At 46.0% G+C, this 11831-nt stretch overlaps 1 protein-coding gene across 1 annotated transcript; it reads left to right on the forward strand.

Moving 5' to 3' along the window:
- Positions 1-299: 299 nt before the first annotated feature.
- Positions 300-3756, forward strand: RAN (RAN, member RAS oncogene family). The gene is made up of 7 exons (XM_087423471.1): positions 300-404; positions 888-933; positions 1205-1289; positions 1367-1492; positions 2705-2892; positions 3088-3258; positions 3359-3756. Exons 2-7 carry the CDS (start codon positions 898-900, stop codon positions 3401-3403), a joined length of 651 nt encoding a protein of 216 aa, XP_087279597.1. The 5' UTR covers positions 300-404; positions 888-897; the 3' UTR covers positions 3404-3756.
- The last annotated feature ends 8075 nt before the right edge of the window (positions 3757-11831 follow it).

Genomic DNA, 11831 nt, shown 5'->3' on the forward strand with positions numbered 1-11831 from the left:
TCCCCGCGAGTTTCCCGCCCAACAGGCCGCGGCCCTGCCCTCCCGCTTCTGTTACCCGGGCGGCAGCAGGGCGCGCCGCGTCGCCGTCGGCGCATGCGCGCGCGGGAACCCGTCCTCCCGGCCGGCGCACGTGGCCCCGCGGGCAGGCGGGCGTGCGCGCGCCCGCACGGCCTCCCGCTCCCGCCGCGCCGCGAGCCTCTCCCTGCGCGCCCGGCCAACGAGTGCGGCCGGCGGAGCCGCGGCGTGCGTGCGCGCGCGCGCCAGGCCACGTGGGAGAGGCGCCGCGCCGTTGCCCCGCCCTCCCTCGGCGCGCGCCGGCGTCGGCTGCGTCTCCGGGCATTTGAATTGCGCTTCCGCCATCTTTCCAGCCCTCAGTCAGCCGGGCCCGGAGACGCTTCTGGAAGGTAGCGGAGGGGAGGCCGGCCCGGGGCGGGGGCCGGGGCCGCGGGCCGGGGCCGGGGCCGGGGCCAGGGCCAGGGCGAGGGCGGCGGCGGCCGCGGGAGGCGGCGGGCCGGGCCCGGGGCGGCGGGCCCTCTTCCCCGTGGAGGCCGCGGGCCGGGCCGGGCCGGACCCGAGCGCGGGCCGGGCGGGCGGGCGGCGGGGCGGCGGGCCGGGCGCGGACGGAGGGGCCCGGGCGGGCCGGCCGTGACCAGGCGCTTTCGGGGCCCGGCCTCCGGGCCTCCCCGCGCGGCCTCCCCGCCGGTTCCTGTCCGCGCGGGCGCCGCCGGCCCGGTGAATGGGCCGCGGGAGCCGCCGCCCGGCCGCCATGGCGCCGCGCCCCGCCCGCCGCCCGCGCGGGGTCGGGCTGGGGGCCGCCTTTGTGGGCCGGCACGTGGGGCGGCCGGCCATGTGTCCCGGCCCCCGCGGGCCCCGCTCTCTCTCCGCAGGAACATCACGATGGCCGCCCAGGGAGAGCCGCAGGTCCAGTTCAAAGTAGGTGTCCGCGTGGGCCGGCGCGGCGGGGCGCGGGGGCTCTCGGGGACGGGCCCCGCGTGGCCGCGGGCGCACGTTTCGGCCGCCGAAGTCGCCGAAGCGATGGCGGGGCCGCTCGGTCGGGGTCCTTTGTGTGGGGGGACCTGACGTGGTGTTGAGGTTCTGTCCCCCCGGTGGAGGTGGGCGTCCGGCAAGCCTCGCGGCTGCGTGACTCCGGGGTCCTGCGATGTTACGGGTTTGGGGTTTATTTCGAAAACGTGTTGTCCAACAGCTCGTATTGGTTGGGGACGGTGGCACTGGGAAAACTACGTTCGTGAAACGCCATCTGACGGGGGAATTCGAGAAGAAGTATGTAGGTACGTGGGGGAAAACCGTCGGCGAAAGTGGGGTGAAACGGACGAATTCCCGGACTGATGTGGGGTGTGTGTTTCAGCCACCTTGGGCGTCGAGGTCCATCCCCTCGTGTTCCACACCAACAGAGGGCCCATCAAGTTCAACGTGTGGGACACAGCCGGCCAGGAGAAATTCGGTGGACTGAGAGATGGCTATTACATCCAAGGTGCGTGTCTCGTCTGTAACTTGAACACTTTTTGAGAAATTGTAGTTTGGTCCCCTAGGGTGTTCAGTGATGATCAGATCTGTTCCAGTGAACACATGCTTAATCCGGACCGTACTAGGAGTTGTGTAATTCAGGTTGATTAAAAAGACATTGCCTCCAGGGAGCTGACCATCATTGGAGGGGGAGAAAATTTTATGGAAGTTGTCTTGTGCCATTTGGTTGCATGCTGTGTCATAATAGGCAATGTTTTGAAAAAACTACTTGATTTTATATTGAGGCTTATAATTTAAAAACAGTAGTAAGCAACAGACAAGCAGTTGCTGCAGCTTCAGCCTCATTTGAAAACTTACTTCTGGGTGTATATTTTGGTGGTCATCAATGATGATTTCTTGTCCATTCCATTGAGAAGATAGTAAACAGTTTGACCAGATACTGGACCAGAAGAGCTAGGTTCTCTAGCTTACAAATGTTGTAAAAGACCAGCTGTTTTCTTTTTAATTGTGCTGAGTTTTGCAGAATTTTTTTTCCGAATGCTTGATTTAAAAATTGCAAAGAAAATAAATGCTTACTGTTGTGCCAAACGAAAAGATGAATAAAGAAAATACTCATAACCTGGAATCTTACTCTCGCTGAAAAGTTGTTGGGAATCCTTCCATGCTATTTGCTTTTCCTTGAGTGTGTACAAATACAGGGATTTTTCCCAAAAAAATTCTTTACTTAAACTGTATTATACTGTGCATACTCTTGGTTTGTTTCTTCATTAGCTTTGAGAGGTGCCTATCCCTACAGGTCAACATAGTGACCTACTTGAGTATTGTTAAATAGAGGCATGTTATGGTGTATTCAGCCGTTTAAGGACATTGTAAAGCATAGATTCCTAGACCCTCAGAATATGGGAGGTGAGTTTTCTGGAATGTTGATTTATCATTAATCTACTTTAGGTACTTTTTTGGGATGAGGTAGAATTAGTGATGAAGGACTATAGGGAGAGAGATTTGATAAGGTAAATTGGTCTTTCATGCTTTCATATAAACGGTATTGTGTGTTACAGTGATTTAAGATTTTTAGAATTGGAAGAGACTTTGAAATTGATTAGGCAAATCTGGATGACCTAGAGTTAAGTCTGGGACTGAGTGCTAGTCCATAGTTCTTAGCATTTCTCATCCATGTAGTTGCTAGGTGTGTACTAATTTCTGTAAATTTTTCCTTCAGCCCAGTGTGCCATTATAATGTTTGATGTAACATCGAGAGTTACTTACAAGAATGTGCCTAACTGGCATCGAGATCTGGTACGAGTATGTGAAAACATCCCCATTGTGTTGTGTGGCAACAAAGTGGACATTAAGGACAGGAAAGTTAAGGCAAAATCTATTGTCTTCCACCGAAAGAAGAATCTTCAGGTATGTTTCTTACAGCTTCCATTTACTGGATTAGGGCCCTTAGATAAAATTATATATGGGTCCATTAAAGTGGTTGATAAACATCTGTGATATGTGGATTGAAGTAATTTTATCTTTAGCTTGCAGTGTCCCCCAGGATGATCATTGTTTGAGTAATGGAGTTTTTAAAATTAATTTTACTTCTCTTTTAAACAGTACTATGACATTTCTGCCAAAAGTAACTACAACTTTGAAAAGCCCTTCCTCTGGCTTGCTAGAAAACTCATTGGAGACCCTAACTTGGAGTTTGTCGCCATGCCTGCTCTTGCCCCACCAGAGGTTGTCATGGACCCAGCTTTGGCAGCACAGTACGAGCATGATCTAGAGGTATGATGTTTCAGTCTCAGTGGGTGCTGTGGGATTTGGCATATCACATTCCTAGTGGCTTTAGTCTAGAGTGTTAAAATTTTTTCATCTCTTTCTCTAGGTTGCTCAAACAACTGCTCTCCCGGATGAGGACGATGACCTGTGAGAAAATGAAGCTGGAGCCCAGCGTCAGAAGTCTAGTTTTATAGGCAACTGTCCTGTGATGTCAGTGGTGCAGCGTGTTTGCCACTTTATTATATAGCTAAGCAGAACATGTGCTTAATCTTTGGGATGCTGAAGGAGATGAATGGGCTTCGGAGTGAATGTGGCAGTTAAAAAAATACCTTCATTTTTTGGACCTGCATATTTAGCTGTTTTGGAACGCAATTGTTTCCTTCTTGAGTTTCAAATATAAGACTGCTACAGTCACATCACAATATTCAGTGGTGAAATCTTGTTACTGTCATTCCCATTCCTTTTCGTTTAGAATCAGAATAAAGTTGTATTTCAAATATCTAAGCAAGTGAATTCATCCCTTGTTTAATGAGCATTTTAAAACCACTAATAGGGAAAGTTGTGCCATGTTAATACTTAAGTTGCCTTTGCTATTACCACTTAACTTGAAGTCTCTTAGGTTAAATTCTGTGTTTTATTTTTTGTACATTTGAATCGTTTGATATAAATGATAGGACAGGTCGACAGTATCCTATTTGGTAAGTTTTTAAGAGGTGTAAATATTGTCAATGCATTTAAGCTAAAATATCTACCCCACCTGCCTTTTGGCTGAGTAGTGTCTCCTGGGGAAGAGCTTGTTCAGGATTTGTGACCTGTCAGAATAAACGTGGTACGTGTTTTAGACATTTCAAATAGATATTTTAAGAATTAGACTTGCTTTAAGTTGATGGCAAAAGTAACCATGTTCTAATGTAGAGATATTCAAAATCAGATGAAATCATACAAATGATTGTAGGAACTTCAGGAAGTCTCATCTGTTAAAAATGAATATAAATTATGCATTTATTTGCTTTTTTGTTTTAATGTAACATTTTAATGTAAAGTTGGTATTCTAGGAATATGTTCCATGTTTATCTGCTGCTTTTAAGTACTGCCAAGCTTTAAAGATGTCAAAGATTAAGGATTTAAATTGGACAAATCACAACTTGGATGATTTTTTTTTTTTTGAAGGATTTGTGTGGGCAGTGCAAGGACACAATAACCAGATAATACTGCAACAGAAAAGTAGAGCTTAAAATGCTTTCTTGGTATTGTGAAACAGAACAAAACTTTTATTTAGATTAACCATTTATTTTTGTATGGTTTCTACGTTTAAAAATGAATTGGGTCTGTCTTGCCTGAATTTGATCCCATTGACACTATACTGTAGCAATTAGGAATCTTAAAAATAAGAGCTATTTTGCTCGTAGAGATACTGCTATAGTTCAGTTTACTAAAGTTCTTTAGATGTCCAATTATCCTTAAATGGTTACCTTCCTACCTACAAAGAAAGTGGCAAAGGATCACTTAAGTATGTGGTGAAATGAAACAAAGTGTAGAACTGAATAGAAGTCGATTAAGGTACTGAAGAAACTGGTACCAGTAGGTTCACTTACAGGTTGGAGTTGCTTTATATGCTGTGCTATATTCAGTTTAGAACCAGAATATAACAGTCAAATGTGAAAAGTCTTTCTCATAATTGGGATGAAATCTTTCATTCAGATACCTAATTTAACATAAGGGGTATGTGTTTGTAACCTTATGTACAATATGCAAATATGACGTAAATACTCTGAATCTTAAGTGTAACAGTTAACTTTTGGAAGCTACTTGACTGACTTGTTTAATATGGGGTGGGAGAGAATTTACAAATCATTCATTGGAAGAAAAATTGCTGCCAAATATATTGCTTCTACTTTGCCTGGCATTTCTGAATCATCTGTAGTATTCACTATGGGAAATAAGTGAGTAGTTAGCATAGATTACTATCTTGTGGGGGATACATTTCTATCCAGTTTATACAAATGGGAAGTTTTTCTCTTGATTTTTTGAAATCTGTCTCATGGGGGAAGCCTTAAACTGAAAGCCTTGCATATTGTTCAGTTGCTACAAACTAGTAATGGTTTATTCAAACAAAATCAGTAAGCATAGTTGATGAAATAGGAAGCATTGGTTTCTTGATCCAGCTGGTAGATAGGGGTATTCATCCTATTGTTTGCTGGAATATTTCATAATAAAGCGGAAGTAAGATGGAGCACTGGCAAGATTAGCAAGGGTGAGGGTGAGGAGCAGTTTCATGATGTGCCATGGCCAGTTTTCTAAAAACCCTACAGAAGGGGTTCTTGGTCCTATCTCAAAAGTATCTAGGAAAGGGCAGAGATTTCCAAAAATACGTTAAACTTGGGAGGACCTATTTGATGGTGTGTGCCTGAAGTAACTCAAACTAGTAATTTTTGGTTTCTTTTGTAAAAACGCATAACTTATGTGTTGAACAAATGGGCTGAAGGTTATGATTGGTTTGACCTACTGGAGTTGACACGACTCCTTGGTGTTTTGACCATCCCTTGGGCCGCGTTGGGCTGTGGGTATGCTGGCTGATGAGATAACAGGTCAGGCAGGCACTGCTGGCAGTGACATTGATCTCAGTCCTGCCCCCGCTTTTAGCTTTCAACCTTGAAGCCGTGTTGGGGAGGTAAAAGGTGTGCCTAACATGGTAAACCTCGCCTTTAAGCGCTTGGAGTCCTATTCAGGAAGCAGATCCGATCTGTCTGTCCCTCGCTCCCTCCCCATTGGTCAGGAGGCCTGGAAAGCATGACTTTGTCCCTCAGAGGTGGGGTGCCTGTCGCTGCAGCTCCACACGTGTTTCTTTTCAGAGTGCCCCTTTCCCTCTTCATTGAAGAGAATCCCGCTAGTTAAGTGCTTGAGCTCCTTTAGACCTCAGGAATTGGTTTTTAAACTGGGTCAGAGGTCCCTCCTGTAGACTGTCACTGAATCCCCTCAGCCCTAGTCAGAATGGGAAGGCTGCATTTGTGCTTGTGTCCCTTACTAGTCTTGCTGTGGGGGCAAGAATCTTGTCCTTTTGCTCCCTCATGTCCCTGGTGTTTTATTATATCTTCTGTGGGAACCCTGAGGAGGAAAAGAAGTGGAGATTAGAGGTAGAGGTGGACTGGGTATCGTGGGGTGGGGGGGATGGGATGGGGTGGGCTGGAGGGCTGAGGGGGTCTGGATGGGATGGGGTGGGGGGAATGGAGTGGAATGGGGGGATGGGACGGGGGGATGTGGTTGGCTGGATGAGATGGGATGGGGTGGATGAGATGCAGAGGGGCAGGGAAAATTTTATTGCAGCCTTCAGTCTTGGCTTATTTTGAAGTGGTGTTACCCTCTGGAGTTTCCTGTTTGTACTATCTTAACCTATTTATTATGGAGTATTTTCTTTAGAGAGTAGAGGAGTGTGGACAATCAGGAAGCTTGCCAGCTTTGATTCTCTGAATTAAGATGATGCTGTTAGTAGATACTGGGTCTATGATGCCTTAGGTTCAGCCATCCATCGGGAGTGGTAGAGGAACCTTGAATTTAGTTGGTTTTCAGTTCCCTGCCTTTAAGAAGCACAATATAAACCATTCCAGATAACTACTCCTTTTATAATGTGGACCATTCGTTCCATAAATTCTGAGCTCTGTGCTCAGGGATGTAATGATGAGCAATAGCTCTGCCCATGAAGCTTTCGTCTTGGGAGACAGGCGGGCAGGTAATGCAGCAATGAGTGTGATGACTAGAAGTGCGAAGATGGAAATGTGACAGCTTTAAAAGCATGAAAGGAAGCGGGTCTCTGAGAGGCCTGTGGGTGGGTGGATGGCAGGCGGTGATCTGAAGGTATGCGGGAAGAGTTTGAGGCAAAGGGAACACATGACCGTGGCAGAGACCCTGAGGAGAGAAGGGGACTGGAGAGTGGGAAGTGGAGGCAGGGTGTGTTAAAGCCAAACATTTGCTCTCAGAGCACAGTGGGAAGCCACTGCTGGCTCAGAGTAGCATTTTCAGGATTGATTGGGCAGCAGGAGTGGGAGGCCAGGGACCAGTGACGATTGAGCCTTGCCCCACTCAAGTCCATTCTCCATGCTGCAATATTCCAGAAAAGAGAGGGTGACACCGTGGTTATGACAAAGCTCTGTTCATCCGACAGTGAAAACGAATGAATATCCACTATGAATGCCAGGCACCATCTCTTTTTAACCACCAAACTCATGTTTCCCCCACCTTCATTGAGTTATAATTGATAAGAAAAAATGGTATGTATTGTATACAATGTGATGTTTTGATATACATTGCAAAATGATTACCACAATCAAGCTATTCAGCATGTCCATCACCTCAGTTATTTTTGTCTGTGTATAAAAGCATTTAAGATCTACTCTCAACAAATTTCAAGTATAGTATTAAATGTATTCACCATGCTGCACATTAGATCTTCAGAACTCCTTCATCCTGCATCACTGAAACTTTGTGCCCTGACCCCCCTCTTCCCACTTCCCCATCCCCTGGCAATCGCCCCTCTACTCTCTCTTTCTGTGAATTCAACTTTTTTAGATTCCACATATAACTGCTGCCATATGCTGTTTGTCTTTCTGTGGCTGGCTTGTTTCACTTACCATGATGTCCTCAAGCTTCATCTATGTTGTCATAAATGACAGGAGTTCCTTCTTTTTAAAGGCTGGATAATATTCCATTGTGTACAGATACTATATTTTCCTTATCTGTTCATCTGTTGATGAACACTGAGGTTGATTCCATGTCTTGGCTGTTGTAAATAAGTTTGCTTCTTAGATGAGGGTAAAAGATTAAGGAGCTTCCCAAGTAGTGGGGACGAGACTTGAGCTGTGTTGCCTGTTTAAAGTGACTGATAGGAATTCACCGCCAGTTTATAGACAGAACTCTCGGTCAGGTGAGATGGGCATGTTGGTCATCCTCTGGGCATGGAAAATGGGAAACCAAATTATTAGGAAGAATACCGTTCATTCCAGACACTGAAGCCAGCCTGGCAGAGTGAACTGATGAGCAATTTTTGGGTAACATTTGCTTTTTGATTTTTTTTCCCTGACATGTCTGACCATTTTTTTCCCCAAAGTGAAAAAATCATATACTTTATATATTAAAAGTTTTGGGATTTGAACAGTTAAAACATACACAGTCCCCACATTTTCCTACCATTTAGAGGAAACCGTTGTTGACATTTTGTCATATATCTTTTCAAATGATTTCTTAAAAAATGGATTATGCTATTTCATAATCATTTTTCACTCTTTATTACTTTCCTGTGTTAGATGGTTTTACACTACTTTCAGTAATTACCTGGTGATCCATAGTATGGATGGGCTGTCACGTCGTCTGACAAATTCTTTCATTTTGTCTGGTTGTTTCTGTGTTCTGCTCCTCTTTGTGCAGCTTTCAGAGTGGGTTTAGCTCTTCAAGGGAAATTTATTTCCAAGTGCTTAGAACTTCTGTCTTCTTTCACCTCTGTGTGCTTCTCAAACTGTCACGTTGTTAAATTTTACCTTTGGAAGATGTGCACTGCTTTATCAAATCCTAATAGATGGAAAACCAAGATTATTTTAAAAATCTCTCTGTGTGTGTGTGTTTGCCAGGTTATCTTGAACTTTCTATCCCCAACATCTGACATAGTGCGAGATGCAAGGATCCTAGTATGTGCTGAATTAAACGCATTTTATTAAATAGCTCCCTTGCTGCCACTTATTCTATAAATTCACATTTTGTGTTTTCAGAGAGAATCCAAGTGAGGTGTACACCCTCACCCATTTTTCAAGGATTCATGTTGTGTTATGCTCCAGTTTGGAGCTCAGAAAAGGTTAGCTGGCGATGTTGGGATTGGATTATAGGGAGGGAATCTGGGAGGATGGTAGAGCTCAGCGAAGAAAGCCTCTGTGAAGAACAGGAGACTGAGAACTTCAGTTGCAAAAGAAGCCAGTAAGGGCCCAGATCCCGAAGGTCCGAATACTCGAGACACATTAACATAAGAGAGCTAAGGAGTTTCTCTGATCAGCAATTTTACCACTTAGGGTGTGTACGTACCTTTTGTTCTATGAACGGTTGCCAGGTACTAAGAGGTGGAGCGACCATTGCCTCTTCCTTTCTGAGACAACTTTAGGTGGTTTTGTCTATTGAGTCCTATCAGGACAGATGGAAGAGGATGAGTGAGGAGTCTTGTTACCTGATGTTGGTTATTGGAGTCCCTGCAGTTACGGGGCTGTGTAAGAAAGTAAAGTTTATCGTAACACAGAGCTGTTAATGAATTGATGACTCAAAGCTCTGGTTCGCAAGTCAATCATCACTTCCCCCGAGCCCTGGGGGCTCACATCCAGACCCTCTGCCCTGATGTCTGGATTCCAGAAGCAGCGTCGCCACCCCACCCCTGCCAGGATCAGGAATGCCGCCTCTTTATGACTAACTTCTGATTCAAGCCTGGGTTGATGCAACCCAGAGGCAGAGTCTCCTCAGACCCTGTCACCCTCGTTGTGGAAGTGACAAAAGTGAGTCCCTGGAAATGGACGGGCCTGACTCTGGACCCGTGATGATTTCTCTCTGTGCCTGGGCACACTGTTACCCCTTACAAACCTGGGGTCCCACCTGCATGGGAGCGAGGATGAGGTGGGGATGGTTTGGGGGGTGATCATTCAACTGTCACACAATGTGTTAAAAATGATGATGTATTTTTTAAGTGATTGTTAATAACCAATTAACCACATTTTTTACATAACTGCAAAGAACATTTTTGTATATATGGTTTGAACGTTTTTTCCCTCAGAAATAGGAATCAGATTATTTGGTCAGTGTTTATGAAAATCATTGTGTTTTAAAAGGTGTCAAACTACTCTTTGTGGACCTGATTTATTTGATTATTTTCATCATTTCTTTTAGCTCATTTTGAAATATTAAGGCTATAGTTTTAATCTGTTTTAGAGGATGCATCTTTTGGGCATCATTTGATTGTCCGTTTGTTATTTCACCTATTTTCTCTCTCTCTCGAATGTTGTCCTTTGTGCGATCCCACCATCCTCCGTTTCTGTCGCTTATTCTTGGAACTCAGTTTCCCTGAGCTTTCAGAGGGAGGGATGGACCAGGGTAGCCTTTCTTTTCTGTGGCATTCGTGATGTTTGAGAACTATCTCCACACTGTGCGAGTTGCTGGTTCTTACCCTTGTCTACTTTTATTTGGACCCTGTTTTCCTTTGTTTCTACTGTCTCTGTCCCGCCTACTCTGGGATCTGTTCCTGCAAGGTTCTCCTCAGTGTGGGGCGTGTCCTAGGGGGCCTCTGGCTGTGCCTGCTTGGCTGCTGTAACAGAACAACGCAGACTGGGTGGCTTCAGCACCCGACATTTATTTTCTCACGGTTCTGACGGTTAGGAGTCCAAGATGGAGGTTCGGTTCTGGCAGGTGGCCCTTTGTCCTGGCACGGCCTCTCCCCAGGTGCTCTCCTGGACGGGGAGAGCTCTCTCTCATCCTCTTCTTATAGGGCCTCCAATCCTATCCCAGTAGGGCCTCGCCCTATGGCCTCATTAAACCCTAATTCTCCCTACAGGCCCCAGCTCCAAAAACAGCCACCCTGGGGTTAGGGCTTCAACGTACGGATTTTGAGGGACACGAATGCCCAGTCCTGCAGTTTGTTCGTTTCCTGTGTCCACAAATCGCTGGAGAACCTCCGTGAACTCCTTGCAGCAACCACCTTCTGACGTGCAAGTGCCCACTCGCTGCTGTGATTCTCATGGGGGCCACTTTTCCTCACCGGTGAAGAGCTCGTTAACAAATTTGGGATTCTGCTTTCAGATCCCACAGACGCTCTGTGGCCTCTCTTTCTCCTTTCCCTACAAAGATGCTGGTATGATACAGATCTCCCAGGTATCAATGGTTTGTCCCTGGGTGGTTTTATTTTTTTTTGAGATGTTGTAATTTTTTGTTTTTGTTACCCTAGTTTCTCTGCCTTTTTTTGTTTTTTATTTTTGCTGAGAAAGATGAGTCCTGAGCTAACACCCCTACCAATCTTCCTCTACTTTGCATGTGGGTTCCTGCCACAGCATGGCTTGACGAGTGGTATAGGTCTGTACTGGGACCTGAACCACAAACCTGGGCCATCGAAGCAGAGCGTGCCGAACTTAACCACTGTGCTATGGGGCTGGCCCCGTACTCATACATTTTTATATATTTGGTATGCTTTTTTTTTTTTTTTTAATTTTATTTATTTATTTTTCCCCCAAAGCCCCACTAGATAGTTGTATGTCACAGTTGCACATCCTTCTAGTTGCTGTATGTGGGACGCGGCCTCAGCATGGCTGGAGAAGCGGTGCGTCGGTGCACACCCAGGATCCGAACCCGGGCCGCCAGCAGCGGAGCACGAGCACTTAACCACTAAGCCACGGGGCCGGCCCTGGTATGCTTCTACATATTGCAGTCATTGTTTTCTTTTTTGATGGTCAAATTGTGCTATCTTTGGCTAGTGGGGACCCCATCAAGTTAATTCCTGTGTCATTTTGATGGGACTCTTCTCTTAATCACATTTTAGCTTGCAGGCCCGACAGATATCCTGTGGTCAT

This window comes from Ceratotherium simum, chromosome 35 (assembly GCF_057802395.1).
Source record: "Ceratotherium simum simum isolate JZ-2026a chromosome 35, ASM5780239v1, whole genome shotgun sequence".
NCBI classification, from domain to species: Eukaryota; Metazoa; Chordata; class Mammalia; order Perissodactyla; family Rhinocerotidae; genus Ceratotherium; species Ceratotherium simum.